At 40.1% G+C, this 25,741-nt stretch overlaps 1 protein-coding gene across 1 annotated transcript in view; it reads left to right on the top strand.

Annotated features, from left to right (window-relative positions):
* The window catches only part of LOC135463996 (diacylglycerol kinase theta-like), a 56,806-nt gene extending 41,725 nt beyond the window's left edge, over positions 1 to 15,081 (top strand). The window contains 10 exon segments of the mRNA XM_064741469.1: positions 1,161 to 1,182; positions 1,185 to 1,311; positions 1,995 to 2,143; positions 2,554 to 2,662; positions 5,923 to 6,126; positions 6,866 to 7,021; positions 12,054 to 12,219; positions 12,634 to 12,732; positions 13,591 to 13,714; positions 14,103 to 15,081. Of these exon segments, the coding sequence (XP_064597539.1) occupies positions 1,161 to 1,182; positions 1,185 to 1,311; positions 1,995 to 2,143; positions 2,554 to 2,662; positions 5,923 to 6,126; positions 6,866 to 7,021; positions 12,054 to 12,219; positions 12,634 to 12,732; positions 13,591 to 13,713 (1,155 nt within the window). The 3' untranslated portion in view covers position 13,714; positions 14,103 to 15,081.
* Positions 15,082 to 25,741: the final 10,660 nt, after the last annotated feature.

Raw genomic sequence — 25,741 nt, 5'->3', positions numbered from 1 at the left:
GGACATCACATACCGTTCAGCAATGTGACAGATGCGTCATGGACATTATATACCGTTCAGCAACGTGACAGATGTGTCATGGACATCATATACCGTTCAGCAACGTGACAAATGCGTCATGGACATCATACACCGTTCAGCAACGTGACAGATGCGTCATGGACATCATATACTGTTCAGAAACGTGACAGATGTGTCATGCACATTATATACCGTTCAGCAACGTGACAGATGCGTCATGGACATCATATACCGTTCAGCAACGTGACAGATGCGTCATGGACATCATACACCGTTCAGCAACGTGACAGATGCGTCATGGACATCATATACTGTTCAGAAACGTGACAGATGTGTCATGCACATTATATACCGTTCAGCAACGTGACAGATGCGTCATGGACATCATATACCGTTCAGCAGCGTGACAGATGCGTCATGGACATCATACACCGTTCAGCAACGTGACAGATTCGTAATGTACATCATATACCGTTCAGCAACGTGAAAGATGCGTCATGGACATCATATACCGTTCAGCAGCGTGACAGATGCGTCATGGACATCATACACCGTTCAGCAGCGTGACAGATGTGTCATGGACATCACATACCGTTCAGCAATGTGACAAATGCGTCATGGACATCATATACCATTCAGCAACGTGACAAATGCGTCATGGACGTCATATACCGTTCAAAAACGTAGTTTTCAGGGGCCACTTTTTTTTTTTTTTTTATAAATGAAATATTCAGAAGTATGGTGTTATACCCCATGACTGACATAACTTAGCATGAGCGCGGAACTCCATGGTGAAGAATCCTTCATCCCACCAGAATATCCTGTTAAGGTACTTTTACCAACGCCAGTCTGTGCATACAAACTCCATGTATAACTTGTCCATAAAACTGCTGACAGACACATAAACAGGGCAAAAAACATAACGACTAAGGCACCATGATGGTAGTACAGATAATGCTACAATGATCTTAGCTTATGTTCACATGCTTTTGTGTATTCGGTCTGCCAGCAACCTGCGAATGGTCTTGGGTTTCGTGTCCCACAATAATGCTGGGTTGCCTTGGTATAGGTGAAATATTTTTGGAATATGGTGAAAACACCAGTCAAATAAATAAATTTGTTCCTTTGTTATTGTGCAGCCACACATGATTCCGGAGAACACGATTCTCTGCTGGTGTTTGTTAATGTGAAAAGTGGCGGGTGTCAGGGCCTGGAGCTCATCACCTCCTTCCGACATCTGCTCAACCCTCATCAGGTCTTTAACCTGGAGACCGGAGGACCATTACCAGGGTGAGTCTTACCTCCTCCCTACTCTAAACCCTCACTGCAGGAAGTAAGGGCTCAATCCTGAATTAGCTCATGCTGGCTTCCTCTCTGGCCCTGTGGGGGAATGTCTACCTGCAACCAGCGGATGGTCGTGGGTTTCCTCTGGGCTCTGCACAGTTTCTCCCCACCATACTGCTGGCTGCTGTCCTATAAGTGAAATATTCTTGGGTATGTCATGAAAACACCAGTCAAATAAATAAATTAATCGATCATGACATTGGACAGGGAATTTCTATATTCTTGTACTTTTCATGTAGGTTCATGATGACATTTAGGTTTCAGCCTGCGTTGAAGAGAACGTGCTTTCCACCAGTGCAACCTTACATGTAGGAAAGTTTGTTTGTTACTCACCATGCGAATAAAAGTGGTTTAGCCCGGGCAACAGGGAAATGTGAATGAAGGTGTCTTCCTGAGGCTGTTTTGTTTGAGTAGGATGTCAAGATTTAATTCATTTGCCATCCCAAAGATGTTGAAAACAGGGTGTCCAAATATGTGTGATTTCTATTTCATCTGTCTCCATAGCAATTTAGACAGGTAGCTGATTAAAACTTATTCGTGGCTCTCAGTACCTAAAACTGACGGCGTTGTAAGATTCTTGAGTGTGGCATTCTACACAAATCTGAATCAAGTGAGTGTTTTTTTGACAGGTTATATGTTGCACGCAACATTCCCTACTACAAGATCCTGGTGTGTGGTGGCGATGGAACAGTGGGCTGGGTGCTGTCCTGTCTGGACAACGTGGGCCAGGATGCTGTCTGTCAGTCGCCTCCCTTAGCCATTGTACCACTGGGAACAGGTAGTTACCTCCCCTTCATCAGAAGATGCCTCGCTCTGCCTTGTATAAAAAGATATGAGGTTGAAAGATATTTTACCCACTATTTGAAATGTCAACAATGGGCTCCAGTAGATTTCTGGTAAAACATAATATTTTAGTGTTTTTAAAGACTGGAAGTTATTTTTATTTCAGTCCATATGACCTCTCAGTGAACAATTAATAAAACATAGAAGAGAGGGTAAATCAGCTGTCATGAATGGATTTGAGCTAAAGAGTGGAGTGCTCTAAGGATCCTTCACTGGAACAAGTTGAAGTTCTCAAAAAAGTGGGTCCGTAAGGAGAACGTATTTTGTGAAAGTTGATTGAAACATAACATTGGTGATATATTTCCTATGCTGTGGTGTAATACGTTGTTGTTTTGTGGATTCCAGGGAACGATTTAGCCAGGGTGTTGCGCTGGGGACCAGGCTACACGGGAGGGGAAGATCCGCTCAATTTACTGAGGGATGTCATAGAGGCAGAAGAAATTAAACTAGATAGGTGAGTGCAGGGTTGCTTCCCTTCATGGTGGCACCTTAAATCAGGGTTGGAATTTTCTCAAAATGATCTTAATATGTGTATGGGGGCCTCCGTCGCTCAGTTGGTTAGCGCCCTAGCACAGCGTAATGACTCAGGAGTCTCTCACCAATGCGGTAACTGTGAGTTCAAGTCCAGCTCATGCTGTCTTCCTCTTCGTCCGTAAGTGGGAAGGTCTGCCAGCAACCTGTGGATGGTCGTGGGTTTCCCCTGGGCTCTGCCCGGTTTCCTCCCACCATAATGCTGGCCGCCGTTGTATAAGTGAAATACCAATCAGATAAATCAAAATAATGTGTGTATGGGGAGCAGAATATAGCTCAGTGGAGAGGTGCATGACAGTAACTTCTGGTGAACAAGGTGCGGTTTCAGTCCCAGTCTTGGGCAGTGAATTTTGTGGCCAAAGACGTGTGGTTTTCCCAGGGTTCCTGTATAGAAAAACAAACAAGGCTGCCTTTGGATAAATAGCAAACAGTCATTTGAAGAAGTCTGTTTTTAGTCGCTTCATATGCCTGCCTCCTGATGCAGGAAAAATAGGTTGGAATTTTGCAAAATTTTTATCGCAGTGTGAAAAATGGCTTGCTGGTTCCCCAGTGGTGGTTTGTTATGAAATTTGTGTGGTACCTCGAAAATGATGATAAATTATTCCAGGTATTCCGAATTCCTCCACCTGTCAACCAGACAGCCGTTCTATGAGTGGAAATGTTCAAGAACTGAATTTAACACCAATGTCCCCCTCTTTCACTGCTTTTGGGGTATTGGTGATAATTGGCGGCGGTGCCCATGTTAACTTTTACAGTCAACCTTTGTTAATCCTTTGAACCCGACAAGCAGGTTTTCCGGCTTACATACATCTGTGTCGTACACCTGACAGGCCGGTATACCATCATGTGTACTTTCGTTTTTGTTTACATCGCACCTAGCAACGAATGGCCCAATCGACGAAGCCCTAGCATATACTTATGACAGTATGTTTTAAGTACAGTTTGTGTATGATTTAGATGTCAGTCACATGAAAGTTGCGAACCTCTTCAGCAAATAAGAAGCTGTTTTACAGGTGGCACTATCCAGCATCTGTCAACTTCCACCGGACAGGTTTGATGTAAACATGTGTTACAAACCCCTTGCATAACTTGTCCATGACTTGTTCCGTTTTATGGCAAAAAAAACGGCCACAACCATGGCTAAACGACTGAAAATAAGTGATTTGCTAGAACTATTAGGCCAAAGTGACTCTGATGAGGAGTTAGGTAATGTAAATTATGAACATTACGATGATTTCCTCACAGAATTCGGTTTCAGAAAACAACAACAACAGGCATGCTGAGTTGTATATTGTTGATCAGAGAGGCGATAGGAGTAATGACAACATCCAGGTGAATAATGCAGATTCTCGGAGCTTTGAAAGTGATCCGTGGCTGATCATAGTGAAGACAGTGACAAAACCCTTCCCGTATCTCGTCATAAGTTAGATAGAGCATGCAGTAGGCCTACTCATGGTAGGGGTCGAGAAGGGCATGGGCATGCAGTAAATACATATAGTCTATCTCCAGCTGGAGGGAAAAGGGATACTTCTGAGTTTGTTGAGAAACGGTTTTCACCAAATAAAGCCACTGGAGTAAAAAATTTACCTCAAGGTTTTTGTGAAAATGCTACACCCATAAAGTGGGGAATAAAAGTCATTTCTCTTGTGTGAAGGCAAGTCAGATTACATAGTAAATGCCGAGATATATACAGGTAAAATACAGGATGGAAATGCAATTGCTGACGTGGTTGTTACTGGCAATCTCGTTCGGCTTGGTGCACCGTATTAGGATCAGCAGTACTGTCTCTTTACCGATCATTTTTATACGTCGGTTATTTTGTGTGAAAAACTATTGGAGACAAAAACCTTGATGTGTGGAACAGTGCAACCAAATAGAAAGGGATTTCCTAAAGTTCTTATTAAAAAAAAAAAAAAAAATGCAATGTGGGACATCTGACATCTTATTCAATGGTAAATGTGGCGCTTTAGTGTGGTGTGACAAAAAGCCCATATATTTTGTTACAACAACACAAGTTGACTGTGACGCTAACTGTGCTTAGGTACAGCACCCAGGAACACAGGCGTGTTGAGGTGAATTGTTCAAAACCTGTAAAAACACATAACTAATTTATAGACGGGACAGATAAGAATGATCAGTGGTGCCGACAACATTACAGATGGCCCAGACGGCTAACTATAAAATTCTTCATGTGGGCAGTACACAATTCATTTGTAAACCATCAGACTTTGTCCCCTTCTAATACTGGTACTCCGGGCAAAAGGAAACTGACTTTCCATGCTTTCATTGAGTCTGTGTCAGGAACTTGTGGGCAACTTTTGGCGCAAAAGCGCCCAATACCCCAGACAGTGTTGCACACAGCGATATTCACCTTCAGAGTGGTGCAGATACACCTATGCATTTTGTGGAGAGGTCACAGGGCACATCAACTAACCACAGATGTGTTGTGTGCCTGGAGAAAATCTGCCGTTTTAGACAGCATAATCCAGACTTACCATATAAGGATCTCACTGTATATAAGTGTTCCACATGTGATGTTTACTTGTGTGTTGGAACTGGTACCGAGAACTGTTTTGGCTCCTATCACACTAAAGTGAAGTTTTGGATATATAAACGAAGTAACAAAATGCTACACTGATCTCTCCTGCTGTTAGTAGGTTGCTGAAAATACAGCTTATCAATTTTGTATATATCCATATATATGTGGAAAATATATATACATCTATGTATGCTGATACATTGCCAATGATTACTACCAAGGTTTGACTCTATTAGGCTGTAATTGTATAATGTCAACAGTTATTACAAAACACAAAATTTATTGATTTTAGCTAGCGAGGCCAGGGTCAGGGGTACACTTATGTAAAACCTTGCCAGGGTTCAAAGGGTGAAAGACGACTTTCTTTCTCCATTATAATGTTTTTATTGGTGCATCCTACTATGGGAAAGTTTGTCTGTAACTTACCAAAGGTCAGAGGTTTACTGTCGCATTGTAGAAATTGTTAAGTACGATGTAAAACCTCAAGCATGCATACAAAAATACATTTCATAGTATGAGGCTTGATGACATTCAGACGAGTAAACAAACACCAGTGAGTTAATAAATAAATAAATCAGAAAACAGAATATAGGAACGACCAATCGGTTACAAGGCACTAAATGTAGTTTCTCTTGTTTCACCAGATGGACAGTGATATTTCATCCGAATGAAGAGAAACCTAATGAGGCCAGACTGGAAATTGCCAACGCCACAAACTCAGCGAACACCAATGAAGATACTACAAGCATCTTTGTCATGAACAATTACTTTGGGCTTGGCATTGATGCGGAACTCTCGCGAGATTTTCATATGGCACGAGAAGAGAATCCAGACAAATTTAATAGCAGGTGAGTACTTCAGTAGCAGTGTACAGCACAGAGGATCAACCGAAGGGTTGAAATTTTGGCTTATGTAGGTTGTTGTAAGCTTATTACTACTGCTTATATACAGTCTCTCAAAACTCAGACAGGGCTATTGACAAGAATAGCAGAGCTGGATTTGCATATTATGTCTTAATCCATAACTAGAGAGATTGCAGTAGAATACACATGGATTCGTATCAAAGTGAAGTATCGGTAATAAACCGGGAATCCCCCAAATCATTTACTGTTCTGGGTATCTGAACATTCACATGAAGTAACTGCTTGGTGGTACTAGATCATTCGTGTAGATTCCATAACATGAATCTATAGGGAATCTATTTAGCTATGGCTATGAGTGATAATACTACAGCCTTTGCAGACGGTGGTGGGATAACAGTTTTCCATCAGTAAATCTGGTAATAAATGAAAACAGAAGGTCTGCCAGCAACCTGTGGATGGTCGTGGGTTTCCCCCGGGCTCTGCCCAGTTTCCACCCACCATAATGTTGGCCGCCATCGTATAAGTGCAATATTCTTGAGTAAGGCGTGAAACACCAATCAAATAAATAAATGAAAACAGGATTTGGAAAACAACACATTTGAGGAAATTTAAAGTTGAAACTTTTTTTATTTTCCATTCTTGAAGTCTGTATGAACAGTCTGCTATTCAATATGGCCATCCTTTCTGTCTGACTAAACCGTGTTGAAATGATTTTGTGTTTCAGACTACATAATAAAAGTGTGTATTTAAGAATGGGAATTCGTAAGATGGTAAATCGGCGTCTGTGTAAGGACCTTCACAAAGTAGTTCGCATTGAAGTGGACGGCAAACAGATTGACCTTCCTCCTGTGGAGGGTATCATTATACTCAACATTCTCAGGTAAGTTCTCCTGTGGAGGGTATCATTATACTGAACATTCTCAGGTAAGTTCTCCTGTGGAGGGTATCATTATACTCAACATTCTCAGGTAAGTTCTGCTGTGGAGGGCATCATTATACTCAACATCCTCAGGTAAGTTCTCCTGTGGAGGGTATCATTATACTCAACATTCTCAGGTAAGTTCTCCTGTGGAGGGTATCATAATACTCAACATTCTCAGGTAAGTTCTCCTGTGGAGGGCATCATTATACTCAACATTCTCAGGTAAGTTCTCCTGTGGAGGGTATCATTATACTGAACATTCTCAGGTAAGTTCTCCTGTGGAGGGCATCATTATACTCAACATTCTCAGGTAAGTTCTCCTGTGGAGGGTATCATTATACTCAACATTCTCAGGTAAGTTCTCCTGTGGAGGGTATCATTATACTCAACTTTCTCAGGTAAGTTCTCCTTATACTCAACTTTCTCAGGTAAGTTCTCCTGTGGAGGGTATCATTATACTGAACATTCTCAGGTAAATTCTCCTGTGGAGGGTATCATTATACTGAACATTCTCAGGTAAGTTCTCCTGTGGAGGGCATCATTATACTCAACATTCTCAGGTAAGTTCTCCTGTGGAGGGCATCATTATACTTATCATTCTCAGGTAAGTTCTCCTGTGGAGGGTATCATTATACTCAACATTCTCAGGTAAGTTCTCCTGTAGAGGGTATCATTATACTGAACATTCTCAGGTAAGTTCTTCTGTGGAGGGTATCATTATACTGAACATTCTCAGGTAAGTTCTCCTGTGGAGGGTATCATTATACTCAACATTCTCAGGTAAGTTCTCCTGTAGAGGGTATCATTATACTGAACATTCTCAGGTAAGTTCTTCTGTGGAGGGCATCATTATACTGAACATTCTCAGGTAAGTTCTCCTGTGGAGGGCATCATTATACTCAACTTTCTCAGGTAAGTTCTCCTTATACTCAACTTTCTCAGGTAAGTTCTCCTGTGGAGGGTATCATTATACTGAACATTCTCAGGTAAATTCTCCTGTGGAGGGTATCATTATACTGAACATTCTCAGGTAAGTTCTCCTGTGGAGGGCATCATTATACTCAACATTCTCAGGTAAGTTCTCCTGTGGAGGGCATCATTATACTTATCATTCTCAGGTAAGTTCTCCTGTGGAGGGTATCATTATACTCAACATTCTCAGGTAAGTTCTCCTGTAGAGGGTATCATTATACTGAACATTCTCAGGTAAGTTCTTCTGTGGAGGGTATCATTATACTGAACATTCTCAGGTAAGTTCTCCTGTGGAGGGTATCATTATACTCAACATTCTCAGGTAAGTTCTCCTGTGGAGGGTATCATTATACTGAACATTCTCAGGTAAGTTCTTCTGTGGAGGGCATCATTATACTGAACATTCTCAGGTAAGTTCTCCTGTGGAGGGCATCATTATACTTATCATTCTCAGGTAAGTTCTCCTGTAGAGGGTATCATTATACTCAACATTCTCAGGTAAGTTCTTCTGTGGAGGGCATCATTATACTGAACATTCTCAGGTAAGTTCTTCTGTGGAGGGTATCATTATACTCAACATTCTCAGGTAAGTTCTCCTGTGGAGGGCATCATTATACTGAACATTCTCAGGTAAGTTCTCCTGTGGAGGGTATCATTATACTGAACATTCTCAGGTAAGTTCTCCTGTGGAGGGCATCATTATACTCAACATTCTCAGGTACGTTCTCCTGTGGAGGGTATCATTATACTGAACATTCTCAGGTAAGTTCTCCTGTGGAGGGTATCATTATACTGAACATTCTCAGGTAAATTCTCCTGTGGAGGGTATCATTATACTGAACATTCTCAGGTAAGTTCTCCTGTGGAGGGTATCATTATACTCAACATTCTCAGGTAAGTTCTCCTGTGGAGGGCATCATTATACTGAACATTCTCAGGTAAGTTCTCCTGTGGAGGGCATCATTATACTCAACTTTCTCAGGTAAGTTCTCCTGTGGAGGGTATCATTATACTGAACATTCTCAGGTAAGTTCTCCTGTGGAGGGTATCATTATACTGAACATTCTCAGGTAAGTTCTCCTGTGGAGGGCATCATTATACTTATCATTCTCAGGTAAGTTCTCCTGTGGAGGGTATCATTATACTGAACATTCTCAGGTAAGTTCTCCTGTGGAGGGTATCATAATACTCAACATTCTCAGGTAAGTTCTCCTGTGGAGGGTATCATTATACTCAACATTCTCAGGTAAGTTCTCCTGTGGAGGGTATCATTATACTCAACTTTCTCAGGTAAGTTCTCCTGTGGAGGGTATCATTATACTCAACATTCTCAGGTAAGTTCTCCTGTGGAGGGTATCATTATACTCAACATTCTCAGGTAAGTTCTCCTGTGGAGGGTATCATTATACTGAACATTCTCAGGTAAGTTCTCCTGTGGAGGGTATCATTATACTTATCATTCTCAGGTAAGTTCTCCTGTGGAGGGTATCATTATACTGAACATTCTCAGGTAAGTTCTTCTGTGGAGGGCATCATTATACTGAACATTCTCAGGTAAGTTCTCCTGTGGAGGGCATCATTATACTTATCATTCTCAGGTAAGTTCTCCTGTGGAGGGTATCATTATACTCAACATTCTCAGGTAAGTTCTCCTGTGGAGGGTATCATTATACTCAACATTCTCAGGTAAGTTCTTCTGTGGAGGGCATCATTATACTGAACATTCTCAGGTAAGTTCTTCTGTGGAGGGTATCATTATACTGAACATTCTCAGGTAAGTTCTCCTGTGGAGGGCATCATTATACTCAACTTTCTCAGGTAAGTTCTCCTGTGGAGGGCATCATTATACTGAACATTCTCAGGTAAGTTCTCCTGTGGAGGGTATCATTATACTCAACTTTCTCAGGTAAGTTCTCCTGTGGAGGGTATCATTATACTCAACATTCTCAGGTAAGTTCTCCTGTGGAGGGTATCATTATACTCAACATTCTCAGGTAAGTTCTTCTGTGGAGGGCATCATTATACTGAACATTCTCAGGTAAGTTCTTCTGTGGAGGGTATCATTATACTGAACATTCTCAGGTAAGTTCTCCTGTGGAGGGTATCATTATACTGAACATTCTCAGGTAAGTTCTCCTGTGGAGGGCATCATTATACTGAACATTCTCAGGTAAGTTCTCCTGTGGAGGGTATCATTATACTCAACTTTCTCAGGTAAGTTCTCCTGTGGAGGGTATCATTATACTGAACATTCTCAGGTAAGTTCTCCTGTGGAGGGTATCATTATACTGAACATTCTCAGGTAAGTTCTCCTGTGGAGGGCATCATTATACTTATCATTCTCAGGTAAGTTCTCCTGTGGAGGGTATCATTATACTGAACATTCTCAGGTAAGTTCTCCTGTGGAGGGTATCATAATACTCAACATTCTCAGGTAAGTTCTCCTGTGGAGGGTATCATTATACTCAACTTTCTCAGGTAAGTTCTCCTGTGGAGGGTATCATTATACTCAACATTCTCAGGTAAGTTCTCCTGTGGAGGGTATCATTATACTGAACATTCTCAGGTAAGTTCTCCTGTGGAGGGTATCATTATACTGAACATTCTCAGGTAAGTTCTCCTGTGGAGGGTATCATTATACTTATCATTCTCAGGTAAGTTCTCCTGTGGAGGGTATCATTATACTCAACATTCTCAGGTAAGTTCTTCTGTGGAGGGCATCATTATACTGAACATTCTCAGGTAAGTTCTCCTGTGGAGGGCATCATTATACTTATCATTCTCAGGTAAGTTCTCCTGTGGAGGGTATCATTATACTGAACATTCTCAGGTAAGTTCTCCTGTGGAGGGTATCATTATACTCAACATTCTCAGGTAAGTTCTCCTGTGGAGGGTATCATTATACTCAACATTCTCAGGTAAGTTCTTCTGTGGAGGGCATCATTATACTGAACATTCTCAGGTAAGTTCTTCTGTGGAGGGTATCATTATACTGAACATTCTCAGGTAAGTTCTCCTGTGGAGGGCATCATTATACTGAACATTCTCAGGTAAGTTCTCCTGTGGAGGGTATCATTATACTGAACATTCTCAGGTAAGTTCTCCTGTGGAGGGTATCATTATACTGAACATTCTCAGGTAAGTTCTCCTGTGGAGGGTATCATTATACTGAACATTCTCAGGTAAGTTCTCCTGTGGAGGGCATCATTATACTCAACATTCTCAGGTAAGTTCTTCTGTGGAGGGCATCATTATACTGAACATTCTCAGGTAAGTTCTCCTGTGGAGGGCATCATTATACTTATCATTCTCAGGTAAGTTCTCCTGTAGAGGGTATCATTATACTCAACATTCTCAGGTAAGTTCTTCTGTGGAGGGCATCATTATACTGAACATTCTCAGGTAAGTTCTTCTGTGGAGGGCATCATTATACTTATCATTCTCAGGTAAGTTCTCCTGTAGAGGGTATCATTATACTCAACATTCTCAGGTAAGTTCTTCTGTGGAGGGCATCATTATACTGAACATTCTCAGGTAAGTTCTCCTGTGGAGGGTATCATTATACTGAACATTCTCAGGTAAGTTCTCCTGTGGAGGGTATCATTATACTCAACTTTCTCAGGTAAGTTCTCCTGTGGAGGGTATCATAGTCAATATTCTCATGTAAGTCTGCTCGACTATGAAGTGCATGTGTGGCATAGTTTCTGAATTCCTCAGTATTAAATATTCTTATGTTGCCTTGCTAAAATCTACACACTGTCTAGGCACCAAACTTAGTTGGTTTCCTTAAAGTGTGAGGCGTTCCCAGGTTCTTCATAGAAAACTAAAATGTTATCATCAACTAGACTTGCTTTGGAGTGACTGTTTGTTGAAGCTACGGATTTGTAGTCAATCCGGCATGACTGCCTTTTGTTCATGTTGTTGTTGTTGTCGCAGCTAGTTGTAGCTAGGAATTTGTTGTCAAGCAGTCAGTCCTGAAAAGCTGAATGCCTTATGATACATGTTGTTGTTGTTATAGCTGGGGTTCTGGGGCCAATCCGTGGGGTCCTGAGAAGGAGGACCAGTTCAACAAGCCCACCCACTACGACGGTATGCTGGAGGTGGTGGGGGTGACGGGCGTGGTGCACATGGGTCAGATCTTCAGTGGGCTACGCACCGGCATGAGGCTTGCTCAGGGAGGACATGTAAGCGTGTTCACTCAGCTAGTAACAATGTTCAGAGATACTCAGTTGGCAGTCAAAAGGCAGCTAAAACAGGTTTCCAGGCTTACAGAATTTAGGAAAAAAATGTATTAAAATTAAACGGAGGGAAAAAAAAATTGTGAAAACAAAAAAAAAAGAATATATGTTTTATGTGCATGTTCCATAAATGACCGAAAATTTTGCTCAACACTAAGTTGGACATTTTACCTGAACTTTAATTGAAAAAGTATTGAGGTGCTTGGATAAAAATTTTAGGCCATTCACCATATCAGTATGCTCCTTAGCAAACGTAAATCGTCTTATTTTGGCCTGACTGTTAATTTCTCCCCCGATAGTGTTTGAGTTGTGGCTAATGTTTGTTTCTGCTAATACCTGGCCGGGTGTGTTTTCTTACAGCTGCGGATCACACTGCTGCAGGATGTCCCGGTACAGGTGGATGGGGAGCCATGGATCCAACCCTCAGGCCAGGTTGTTGTTCTCCGCTCAGCTCTTAAGGTATTTTGCATTTTCCTACGTGCACACTCCTTCCTCTGACTGGAAGAGCAGCTATTGACAAAAGTATAAGTATTTGGACATGGGACAGCTGTTTGGTACATGACAAAATAACATTGGCCAATATTCCAGCTATCCATATTAGTAAAAAAAAGTTACAATCATGTCAGGATCACTGAAAAATTATTTTTAAACTTTGAATGAGTCGTGGCTGAGTGGTTAAGGTGCATTACCTTTCAACTGTTAGATCACATGAGGTGTTCCTTCAACGATTTTGGTGCTTCCAGTCTTCTCTGAGCCTTGGCTGTTTCGTGCAGTCTGGTATGAAGTTTGTAAGAGATCACTTGCCTTATAATTATGTGACATTTTGTCACATGTCATCTGTTAATATGCTGGCTGCCATCGTACAATTGGCAATAAAATAATTACGCTCTTTCTACTTATGCTAAGAGATGATTACATTCTGCTCGCACATATAAACCCTATTTCAATGAGAAGCAGTAAGGGCTTACATTGGTTTGAGTCGGCTGATACTGAAGATAAAGCGCTGACAAATGGGTTTGTGTGTTTGGATCCAGCTTTTGCTGATTCGGTTGGAGTACCTGGTGGACGGCAGTGGGTGTATCCCAGCAACTCCTTGTTGTCTCCTCCAGTGGAATTGACCTCCCTCTTGTGACCAAAAAGTTCTAAAGTATAGGGCTGAACATGAATCAAAAGGGCGTAAAAACCAATCAAATAAATAAATAACTAGAATCAGGTAGATAAACTTGACTAAAAGTCATTAGCTGAAAACTCAGTCCAATGTCAGTCAAGACTGTGTTCCTGCAAGATGTTATGATTGGTTTGAAATGTGTATTTCAGGCCACTATGTTAAAGAAAAGTAAAAACAAAATCAAAAGGAGAAACACAGAGCCAAGTATCTTCTTCCCTGAAAATGAACCCCTAATAGCCCAGTCCCCGAACAAGGAGAGCGGACCTCTATAAGGTGAGTTCCCCAGTGAACAGGCCAGCTTCGGCCATGCCTCAGCCTCCAGTGTGCCCTCCCACTTCCGACAAATTCTTTTGGACTATTACGTCATTTTTTAGCACTTTTACTAGGTTCAGAGTTTCTTGAGAATTATTGAAAACTCTTAAAATCAAACAGACAATTCCAATAAGATTAGATTTTTTTGCATCCTGAGGGCGATTCACTTAGATCCTATTTAGACAACTTTTACAGTCTGTCTTTTTGCCTAAGATGTTGCCATAAAAATGTTATGCCTTAAAATCTAATAATGATTTAAAAGAAACAGCTTGATACTGCCATGCATAAGTAAACAGTCACTCTGCAGAAAAGCCAGGTTATGTGATGCAGGTTGTTGTTGTTCTTACAGGTACGGCCGGCTAGCTTTACACTGTCTGTACATAGCTAAGCTGTCATTAGACACAGAATTATTTAGGGCGGGCTGTGGGACTGGGATAAGGAACAGCACCGACCATCCACACACACCTAATCTGCCCGTTGCGCTGACCAGGGCAGTGGTCAGCGGAACTTAGTGGACCGGCTGACGGCCTCACGAACCTGGTCTGACACTGGCAGAAGGAGAAATTAGGCAGGCTTTTGGGGGGAAAACCCACGGAGATTCACCCTCCAGGGAAGCATTTCCTATCGTCAGTTTTTATCTTCACAGCCTTGTGTGATCTTTGATATGGGTTTGGATTGAGCTGCTGGCCTGGCAGGTGCCGCATGGCGCGTCGAGGCAAAGTGATGTATTTGTGGGCAGTGTGGGAGAAGTTAGACGATTATCAAGCCTTATGTGGTCACCCTTTGTTTGACCTTGGAGCCGGCATTGTATGTTGTGGGTCGAGGCTGCTCTGCAAGCTTCACATACATACACAGAGGTCTGGTCTTTGACTGGATGCATCTCCAGGCTTGAGGCCTGGGCAGGTCACCCCAGGGGGCCTAAATTGTGGTGTATTTCGGGTATATGTGGAGGCTGTGCTGTATGTAGGCATGGGAAAACGGAAAAGTGTGTAAATGTTGCCTGACCCCTCCCTCTCTCCCTTTACTCCCTACCCCTGTTTTATAGCAGATTCAAACATTGTGCTTTTGCCATTTCAGAGTGCACTACAAACTGTCACCCCCTTACACCCTTTGATCTCCTCTCTGAATTATTACCAGTTTGTTGGCTGTTTCGTTGAACCCGAATGGATGAGGTAAACCAGAAAGTTTACATTGGTTTATAACTTATTTTTAAAAAAGAAGAAAAATTAATTTATTCTCTATACATTTTTTTGGTGTTTATTTGTTGTTGTTATTTATTTGTTCTATTCATATTTTTTTTGTTTTGTTTTTAATTTTTGTTTGTTTGTTTGTTTTTTTTTCATGGATCAACTTAAGCGAATAAAGTTTTATCTGGTAAGATGACCTAGCTGTGATCATACTGTTATGTACTTGCACAGAACACAGTTGGATGTGATAGCCGTTAGTAAAGTCTTGTCTCCCCCCTCCCATTATGGGTCACAGTTCTATTTCTTCTGGCCATGTTCCAGACATTAGTGCATTCAAGCTATTTGGATGAGGGCGCTGTAGGAAAAACTCAATACACTATGGCCCAGCTCAGTATGTGATCTTGATATATATATATATATATATATATATATATATATATATATATAGATATATATATATGTATATATATATGTATGTGTGTGTTGGTGTTGGTATTTATATGGGCATTTATTGATTCCTCAAGTTTCAAGTTAGATAATTTCTTTAAGTAGGAAAGATTTTCTTTTGTGCAAGTCGTTTTAGACTCACTGTGCACAAGAATGATAAAGATATATTGTCTACTTTATATTTATACTATATAGATTTATACTTGTTCTAAGTTAACATCTGTTCTATCATTTGCGATGATACGGCTGAAGTATTCCCAACTCCCTAACTGTTCATTCGTTTTATCAATAGATGACAACCAGACAATTGTTCCAGTCATTAATCTGCCTTAAGGTTAGTATTTTTAGTTCCTTGCTGGCTTGTGTACGAACTAAAGATAGCAGATATTCAACTGATGGTATTAATATGTATTTATTTCCTTTAGCTCCCTAATTACTATTTTCACAAATGTAAAAGGTACCATGAAAGACAACGTGCTGTTAGGTTTTTAAATTGTTTTACTCTGGACAGTTTAACAATAGCCCAAATTTGTAAGGTTAGGGAAATTTAAATTTTCTTCGAAAGGCGAGTGAAGTGTGAAAAGGTTTCACTTTTCAATAATTTGAAATTCATTGATAATTCTTGGATATGATCTGCAAAAATTTTTACTGCTTTTGCCTGTTTCTTTAAAAATTGATCGTGCTTAAAGGATGTCATGACAGAATTTCCAAATGAATTTTTTTGATTGTGGAAGTCTGTCTGTTGGTCTGATTTTTGATTGGTATTGCTACTATAGCAATGGTCCTTCACTGAACGAGAGTCCTCAGTACAAGAGCTTGAGTTTTTTTGCGAGATATCTCAGCTGTAGCGAATTTGTGCTTGTTTAAAACATATACCTCCTGAAGATGACATTTGGCAATCCTACCCGAAGAAGGCAGAAAGTGACAAAAGGATGTAACTCTAGCTTTGAAATAATGGAGCGGTGACAAGACTGTACATGTTAATGAATGATCACTTGAATAATCAGTGAGACTGCTTTATGGACTGAAATATTGATGCGATGCCAAGGAAAAGATTTCTCAGATCGTGTGAATTGGTACTAGTTGTGATGGTGGGCAGGTGTTTGGGTTGGTTGGTTGGTCTCCAAATTTACCCATACTCCATCATGTGACAATTTTTCTTTGTCTCCTGAGTTTCATACGGAAGGAACGACAGTTGCTCTAATAGTCAGTGGAGTCTTATCAGGCCTGATTTTGCTAGGATCACTTAGATGTAGTTTGGTAGGCCAGATTTCTTTTAGTTCAGATAAACATTTCTTGCAATCTTTGCAGAATGGCTGGCTTGATGCCCTCAGCCTAGGCTGGGGCTGTAGGACGATTTTGGGCAGTAAGACCACAGAGTTGGAACTGATTTCGTAGGAGGTTAATACTAGCTTAATTTCAGGGTTTGAAACTTTGGCGACAATCATACAGTGTGGTGTCCTGTGAGGTAGGATTTATTTATTTGTTTGATTGGTGTTATACGCCGTACTCAACAACATTTCACCTTCACGACGGCTTAGGGTGCTGCAGACCTTCGGCGGGAGAGGCTGAAGTCTGTGCATTACAAACTTGTTATATGGAGTGATATTTCTCTGTGTTAACTGACCCTCTATTGGGCTTCAGTCATAAAATCTTGGTATAAAGGTGACATTTGTGTTGTTTAATGGATTAGATATGTGCCTATCTACAGATATGTATGTATCATGTGCATGAAAAGAGAGACACTGCAAATGATACAGTATGAAACTTGACAGCATGACAGATTCTTCAGCTGTGAATGCTTTAAGCACAAACAGATGTCTTTAAAAAAATAAGATGAAAAAGGCTGATGAACATAGATAGTTTGTATGTGTTATCCTCGTACTAAAAATTTACTCTACATAGGCTAAAAACTCAAAACACTAATTACACCAAATAACGCTTTATTCAGATTTTTTAAAAAATCCTGTTTGTTGAAAAACTTTAATTTTGTCCATCCAACTCTTTCATTTGTTTTTATTTGTCATTGTTTTTATTATTATTTTTTTTATTATATTGCAGTATGTATGAAGCATTTTATGTTGACTGGTATTGTCCTGGAATAGCTATAGCTTGTAACCAGGTATTAAGGGACCACTGCTACACATCAGTCTGGTAACATTACACAGTACCCCTCCCACCCTCTTCCCCTGTCAGCAGACTGTCCCATGGGGAGGGAGAAAAACTGCCCAAACCAGGATGGGAAATGTTCTTCTGATATGGTAAAACGTTGATCCAGTTTAGGGATGGAATTTTGATCCATGAAGTGGTATACAGAAAAGATATATATATGTATATATATATATATATATATATATATATATATATTCAAATGCTCCTGATAAACCAGCCACTGGAGATACTTGTATGTCCCTATATAGGTTGACTGATTTCATACAACTTGTTTGTTTTCCTGTTCGAGGTGATTGAGAAAAAGAGTGCAGAGGTCATCTGTGAACACGGCATTACCCCTGTGTTCCCAGTCCACATGTCTGTATGTCCGTCTGTGTGTCTGGCTGGCTAAGATCCATGGTGAGTCAGGATTTAATATAATATTTATTTATTTATTTATTTATTTATCCCCCTCCCCTCTCCTACTCCACCCCCTTCCCCCCTCCCCCCAAGATTAGTTTGTTGCTGAATGTGGTTTCAAGCAGCATCCTGCAGGCTGAATGATGCAGACAGGAATGTCGTCGTCGTATTTATGTTACCCAACGTTTTGGGTGGACTGGCTAAGCTTTCCTGTGTATATGGCCACTCCCTTGACCAGGGAGAATTGTCGGGGACAGGGGGACTAATTTATTCATCTGGTACACAGTGTTGGTACTCCATTGTATATTGTCCTGTATTTGAGGCAGGAGCTCAGTGGTAGCTAGGTTGAAGTGTGCAATAGCCTGGTGCAGCGTGTTCGTATTTATGTTATACTACATAACATTCACATATAAATCTCTGTATTGTATTTGTTTATACACATGTTGATCGATGATGATGATGATGATGATAATGAAGAAAAAAAAAATATATATAATATAAATATATTATTTCATTTGTTGCAATTTTCATATAAGCAGTAACGTTCCGACTATAGGATCTTTCTGACAAAGTGTTACAAGTTGTAGTTTTTTTTCGAGGTTTCCAATCTATTCCTCCAGTTTTGAAGAGGCTCTACAGGGTGTGTGAGGCTGAGTGCCCTGGCTGGACCGCCCACCTGCCCGCCATGGAGGGGGCTCCCCCCCCCCCCCCCAATAGAGCCTCGGGGGGAAAATCAGCTGTGTACATTTCCTAACTCTTTGAACATTTCACTGTTAGTCCTCGGCTCTGAGGCATATTTATAACACCAACCATGTGCAGTGTTTTTTGCATTTTTCAGACATTATTTTCTGAGCCAAGTTTTCTTGGTGCACACGTGGATTTTATGTGTCATTTAGAAAGCTCCGTCTGTTACCTGAAATTAATAGTGCACCTCCACCCCTCACAAAATGCATTTGCTGCCTTTCTTTTTTTTTTTTTCGTTCTTTTTTTTTAAAACAATTTCTCTCTCTACAGCTTTATTCTCCATGTTTGGGTTACTTGTAGTGAAAATCTAAACCAGATAAATTTCTGTAGGAAAGACAAGACCAGTTTCAGACTTAACCATGACCTGTTTGTGGCAAAAGATTAACCAATTCAGAACCTCCCTGAACCAGATAAAATATGTATACAATTTCGTCACGGATATTAGCACATTTTGGTGAATTTAACTAATTTCATGGATGAATGATGATCAACTCCAACGGTTTGCATGATGTGTACTCGGTTTACAAATGTAAGTTCTCTTTTCTTGAGTGCTCTATAAACCTAATCAAATAAATACTTCTGGAGTTTAAAAGTAAACCAACCCATTCAATGCCATGTAGACGTCAAAAATACAGTGAGAAAAAAAAAAAGTTGGTGTTCTTTGCAAGCAACAATTCCATTTTAAGGATTAAGAATTTATCAGAGATTAAATTTTCCAGATTTATCAGAATTCAAGATTTTTTTGTTCTGAATACAAGTCTTAAAATTAACCCAGGGAAATTATAGAAAGTTTTGTAAATTCTGCATTTAAGTTGGCCATTTCCAGACTTTTCTTGATTCTCTGATGGGGTACATGGGTATAACATTTGACATCCATGCAGCAGGTGTGGGATTTCCCACTCATCTAAGCCTGTATATGGAAAAACATGTGAACAGTCTTCTGCCACAACCAGCTGTCTCTCCCACTTCCAGTGCTCTTGTGATGATTTCTATCCAGTTGTTATACCTTCCCTGCTGTTAAAAAAGTCTCTATAACTGCCATTTTTGCCCAGTTTTATAAGCACGTTGCCGTTACCAAAATCGTGCAAAAATGTTGGAACACTGGACTTTTTTGTTTATTTATTGATGCACATTCACTTGTAGCCCCAATGATGTCTCGTGCATTTCACTGCTTTTTCTCTGTATTTGGCCCTCATTGAGTCTTAATCTTGGTCGTTTTAACCATGCACAACTGTTCCCCCCCCAATCCCCTCAGTACTATTGTACAACAGCATATCGGTTACATGTCGAGTCTCTTTTAGTAATATTCTTGATTTCGACCAATCCGTAGATCTGTATGTATTTTCTGCCCCCAACCCCCAACTGACGTAGTTATTGCACATCATGGTTCCAAATTTCTCGTCTTTGTTGGCTGAGATTGTTCTTGGCAACAACAACAACAACAAAGGTTAATTGATTGTAACTGATCTGTATATGTGAATAAACTAGACAATGTCAAATGTACATGGAGTTCCTGTTCTTATTGTATTGTAGAAATTGTTAATCAACCTTTAGGTGGGCTGGTGGGTAGCGTGTATACGTATGTACACACACACCTAATGACTCCTCCTCGTCATGACTGAAAAATTGTTAAGCACCATGTTCAACGCCAAGCATACATACATACACACATACATACATAGCTGGCATTACTATTGAAGTGGGTGGAGGACGCCGCTGTTTTAGATTTAGATTTGTTTCTCTTTGAAGGGGGCTGGAAAACCCAATTCTGAAGTCTCCTTCAGACGTATAACAATACACCTGTATATGAAGAATTCCTCTCAAAGGAGTCTGGTCCAGGCTACAAATTTTACATCTGTTGTTTCATTCATCAGCGAGAGATGGCACCAATCAGTTAAATATATGACAAATGTAACTTTCAGTGTTATCATTCAGCTACGTGTCACATGTTAATCATAGACGACCACAGGTGCTCTCCGCCAGGATTCATGTATGATTTCGTCTATAGGTCGTCTATAGGCGCTCTCGGCCAGGATTCACGTAGGATTTCGTCAGTTGCCTTCTACCATGTTACACAGGCATGTACAAAACCTTAACACCATTATTCATTCTAATTCATGAGACACTATTGCAGAGGTACAAATTTTAATTGTGACAAAATTGATCGCTATAAAGTTTGTTTCACATACGAAGATAAAGGTTAACCAAATTTCAGTATAGATTTTTCTGGTTAACGGCAATCTTCATAGTATAAATAAAAAAAAACTGCCTTGTTTAAACAAAAAATCAGTGTTTTTTTTATTTTTATAGACAGTATAATTTTGGAGGGTTATTACTTAGCAACCTCTTTTGCGGGTGCTTAGACCAACTGTTATTCTTCTGATTAGGAAATTTATAGAATTGTGCTGGGATTTTGAAATTTGCACTTTATCGAACCTCTTAGGGGCCGATTCTCTGCCTTACTGTAGCAGGTTCTCTTAAAGGTTTCACAGCAGACCGGTAAAAACTGTCATAAATACAGATCAAAATGTCCCATTACTTCCCTTTATGGCTCAAGTCTAATTCATTTATTTATTCATTAAATTGAAGTTTTATGCCGTACGGAACAACGTTTCATTACACGGTGGCCAGCATTGTGGTGGGAGGAAGCCAGAGGAATCCCACAACCATCTGCAGGTTGCTGACAGACATTTCCACGAACGATTGGTGATTAAGCCAGCCTGAGTTGGACTGAAACTCACTGTGACCACACTGATGAGAGATTTAAGTCCCTATGCTGCACTAGCATGCAAGCAACTCTGCTATGGAAGCCCCCAAATCTAATTATGTGCTTAAATTACAAAAAGTAACAACTGTGTTTAGCTGCTGAGTTTTATTTATCAGATCAACAGGTGTTTTGAAGGATTTTTCTCAATACAGCATGTCTAATGACATAATACTACCTGTACGATCACATGACTCTATACAACATTTCAGCAGTACACCACTAACCAGTCAACTCAATGCTACGATTCTGCAGTATTATTCTGGTAACGTCCAATACCACGTCTGAAGTACAATACTGGTCACATGTCTCAATACCACACTTCTGCAGTACAATACTGGTCACATGTCTCAATACCAGGTTTCTTCAGTACAATACTTGTTAAATATCTAAATATTTCATTTCCACATCACTTGCAACATGACTCAATACCACACTTCTGCAGTACAATACTTGTCACATCTCAATACCACACTTCTGCAGTACAACACCTGTCTCAATACCACACTTCTGCACTACAATACGTCTCAATACTACACTTCTGCAGTACAATACTAGTCCCGTCACAATATTGGTCACGTGTCAATACCACACATCTGCAGTACAATACTGGTCACACGTCTCAAAACCACACTTCTGTAACACAATGCTTGTCACATATCCAATACCACACTTCTGCAGTACAATACTTGTCACGTCTAAATACCACACTTCTGCACTACAATACGCCTCAATACCACACTTCTGCACTACAATAAATGTATCAATACCACAGTTCTGTAACAATGCTTGCCACATATCCAATACCAAACTTCTGCAGTACAATACCGGTCTCAATACCACGCTTCTGCAGTACAATACTGGTCTCAATACCACACTTCTGCAGTACAACACCTGTCTCAATACCACACTTCTGCAGTACAACACCTGTCTCAATACCACATTTCTGCAGTACAATACTTGTCACTTGTCTCAATACCACACTTCTGCAGTACAATACCTGTCTCAATTCCACACTTCTGCAGTACAATACCTGTCTCAATACCACATTTCTGTAACAATGCTTGTCACATATCCAATACCACACTTCTGCAGTACAACACCTGTCTCAATACCACTTCTGCAGTACAATACTTGTCTCAATACCACACTTCTGCAGTACAACACCTGTCTCAATACCACATTTCTGTAACAATGCTTGTCACATATCCAATACCACACTTCTGCAGTACAACACCTGTCTCAATACCACACTTTTGCAGTACAGTACATGCCTCAATACCACTTCTGCAGTACAATACTTGTCTCAATACCACACTTCTGCAGTACAATACTTGTCTCAATACCACACTTCTGTAACAATGCTTGTCACATATCCAATACCACACTTCTGCAGTACAACACCTGTCTCAATACCACACTTCTGCCTTACAATACTTGTCTCAATACTACACTTCTGCAGTACAATACTTGTCTCAATACCACACTTCTGCAGTACAATACCTGTCTCAATACCACATTTCTGTAACAATGCTTGTCACATATCCAATACCACACTTCTGCAGTACAGTACATGCCTCAATACCACACTTCTGCAGTACAATACTTGTCTCAATACCACACTTCTGCAGTACAATACTTCTCTCAATGCCACACTTCTGCAGTACAATACTTCTCTCAATGCCACACTTCTGCAGTACAATACTTGTCTCAATACCACACTTCTGCAGTACAATACTTGTCTCAATACCACACTTCTGCAGTACAATACTTGTCTCAATACCACACTTCTGCAGTACAATACCTGTCTCAATACCACATTTCTGTAACAATGCTTGTCACATATCCAATACCACACTTCTGCAGTACAGTACATGCCTCAATACCACACTTCTGCAGTACAATACTTGTCTCAATACCACACTTCTGCAGTACAACACCTGTCTCAATACCACACTTCTGCACTACAATACGTCTCAATACTACACTTCTGCAGTACAATACTAGTCCCGTCACAATATTGGTCACGTGTCAATACCACACATCTGCAGTACAATACTGGTCACATGTCTCAAAACCACACTTCTGTAACACAATGCTTGTCACATATCCAATACCACACTTCTGCAGTACAATACTTGTCACGTCTAAATACCACACTTCTGCACTACAATACGCCTCAATACCACACTTCTGCACTACAATAAATGTATCAATACCACAGTTCTGTAACAATGCTTGCCACATATCCAATACCAAACTTCTGCAGTACAATACCTGTCTCAATACCACGCTTCTGCAGTACAATACCGGTCTCAATACCACACTTCTGCAGTACAACACCTGTCTCAATACCACACTTCTGCAGTACAACACCTGTCTCAATACCACATTTCTGCAGTACAATACTTGTCACTTGTCTCAATACCACACTTCTGCAGTACAATACCTGTCTCAATTCCACACTTCTGCAGTACAATACCTGTCTCAATACCACATTTCTGTAACAATGCTTGTCACATATCCAATACCACACTTCTGCAGTACAACACCTGTCTCAATACCACTTCTGCAGTACAATACTTGTCTCAATACCACACTTCTGCAGTACAACACCTGTCTCAATACCACATTTCTGTAACAATGCTTGTCACATATCCAATACCACACTTCTGCAGTACAACACCTGTCTCAATACCACACTTCTGCAGTACAGTACATGCCTCAATACCACTTCTGCAGTACAATACTTGTCTCAATACCACACTTCTGCAGTACAATACTTGTCTCAATACCACACTTCTGTAACAATGCTTGTCACATATCCAATACCACACTTCTGCAGTACAACACCTGTCTCAATACCACACTTCTGCAGTACAATACTTGTCTCAATACCACACTTCTGCAGTACAATACTTGTCTCAATACCACACTTCTGCAGTACAATACCTGTCTCAATACCACATTTCTGTAACAATGCTTGTCACATATCAAATACCACACTTCTGCAGTACAGTACATGCCTCAATACCACACTTCTGCAGTACAATACTTGTCTCAATACCACACTTCTGCAGTACAATACTTCTCTCAATGCCACACTTCTGCAGTACAATACTTGTCTCAATACCACACTTCTGCAGTACAATACTTGTCTCAATACCACACTTCTGTAATACAATTCATATCACACTACCCCTGCCTTACAATACATGTCCATTGTTATCCCATCTCCATGTACATACACTACAGTAAGCTAAAGGGGGAAAATCCCCACACATTCCAATTCCTCTATATAAATTCAGGCACAAATGTACACCCAGCAGAACCACAAAAGTGGCAAGAACTCCCACTGGCAAAGCTGAAATAGCCCATACAAACACGTGTGATTCTTTCAATTATTTTTGTGGTTGCTGTCATATAAGTGAAGTTTTCTGGAGTAAGGTGTAAAGCAACAATCAGATAAATGAATTAACCCATTATTTCTGTAATTATTTCCACTTATACACCAGACATATTGCAAGACAATAATAAAATCACAAATGACAACAAAATCAAGCAACATTTAACGCATATGATATGACAACTTTCTTACAGGAAATTCACTGAGAAATAATTTTACATTACTTATTTACTACTTTGATATCACAACAACAATAATTGTTTGACAAAACGTTCTTGTTTCCATGGCAACCTTCACACAGGCAACATTATGGCCAGTAAATATTCCAACACAACTGATTTATCTTACACTTTAGCTGATAACAAACATATTTAAAAGGGAAAATATTTGGCCGCCATAGATGAATGTTTAAAATTGAACTCTCAGATAATTAGGTTCAAAGTTGTGATTAAAAAAAAAAAACACCTGACACCAGATTAAAGTGAAAATTGCATAGTGATTTTCAAAAAATACAATTAAACATAAATCTGGCAGATATCTGTTGCCATGGTTACCATATTAATCTTTCACAAGAACAGCATTATTAGTTTTCATACATTCCAATTCAATATATTATTTATTCTACAGTTTGTCTATTTTAAAAGAAAAACAGGTATTGGTAGAGAGTCAATGTACCAAGCTATGACATAGCATGTATGCCACACAGAGTAAAATGAATACATTGAGAATAAAACCTTCAAGGCCATTTTCCCTAATAATATCAAAAGTATTCATCAAATGTAAGTACATGTGACTTAACATTCTCTCACATTATAAACATTCCATTCATACAAAATTAAAGTTGTGTTAGCATGACTTGATCATTTTGG

The sequence above is a fragment of the Liolophura sinensis genome, chromosome 3 (assembly GCF_032854445.1).
Source record: "Liolophura sinensis isolate JHLJ2023 chromosome 3, CUHK_Ljap_v2, whole genome shotgun sequence".
In the NCBI taxonomy this organism is placed as follows: domain Eukaryota; kingdom Metazoa; phylum Mollusca; class Polyplacophora; order Chitonida; family Chitonidae; genus Liolophura; species Liolophura sinensis.
The sequence above is the reverse complement of the archived record's forward strand: the minus strand, read 5'-3'. Positions and strand labels throughout refer to the sequence as shown.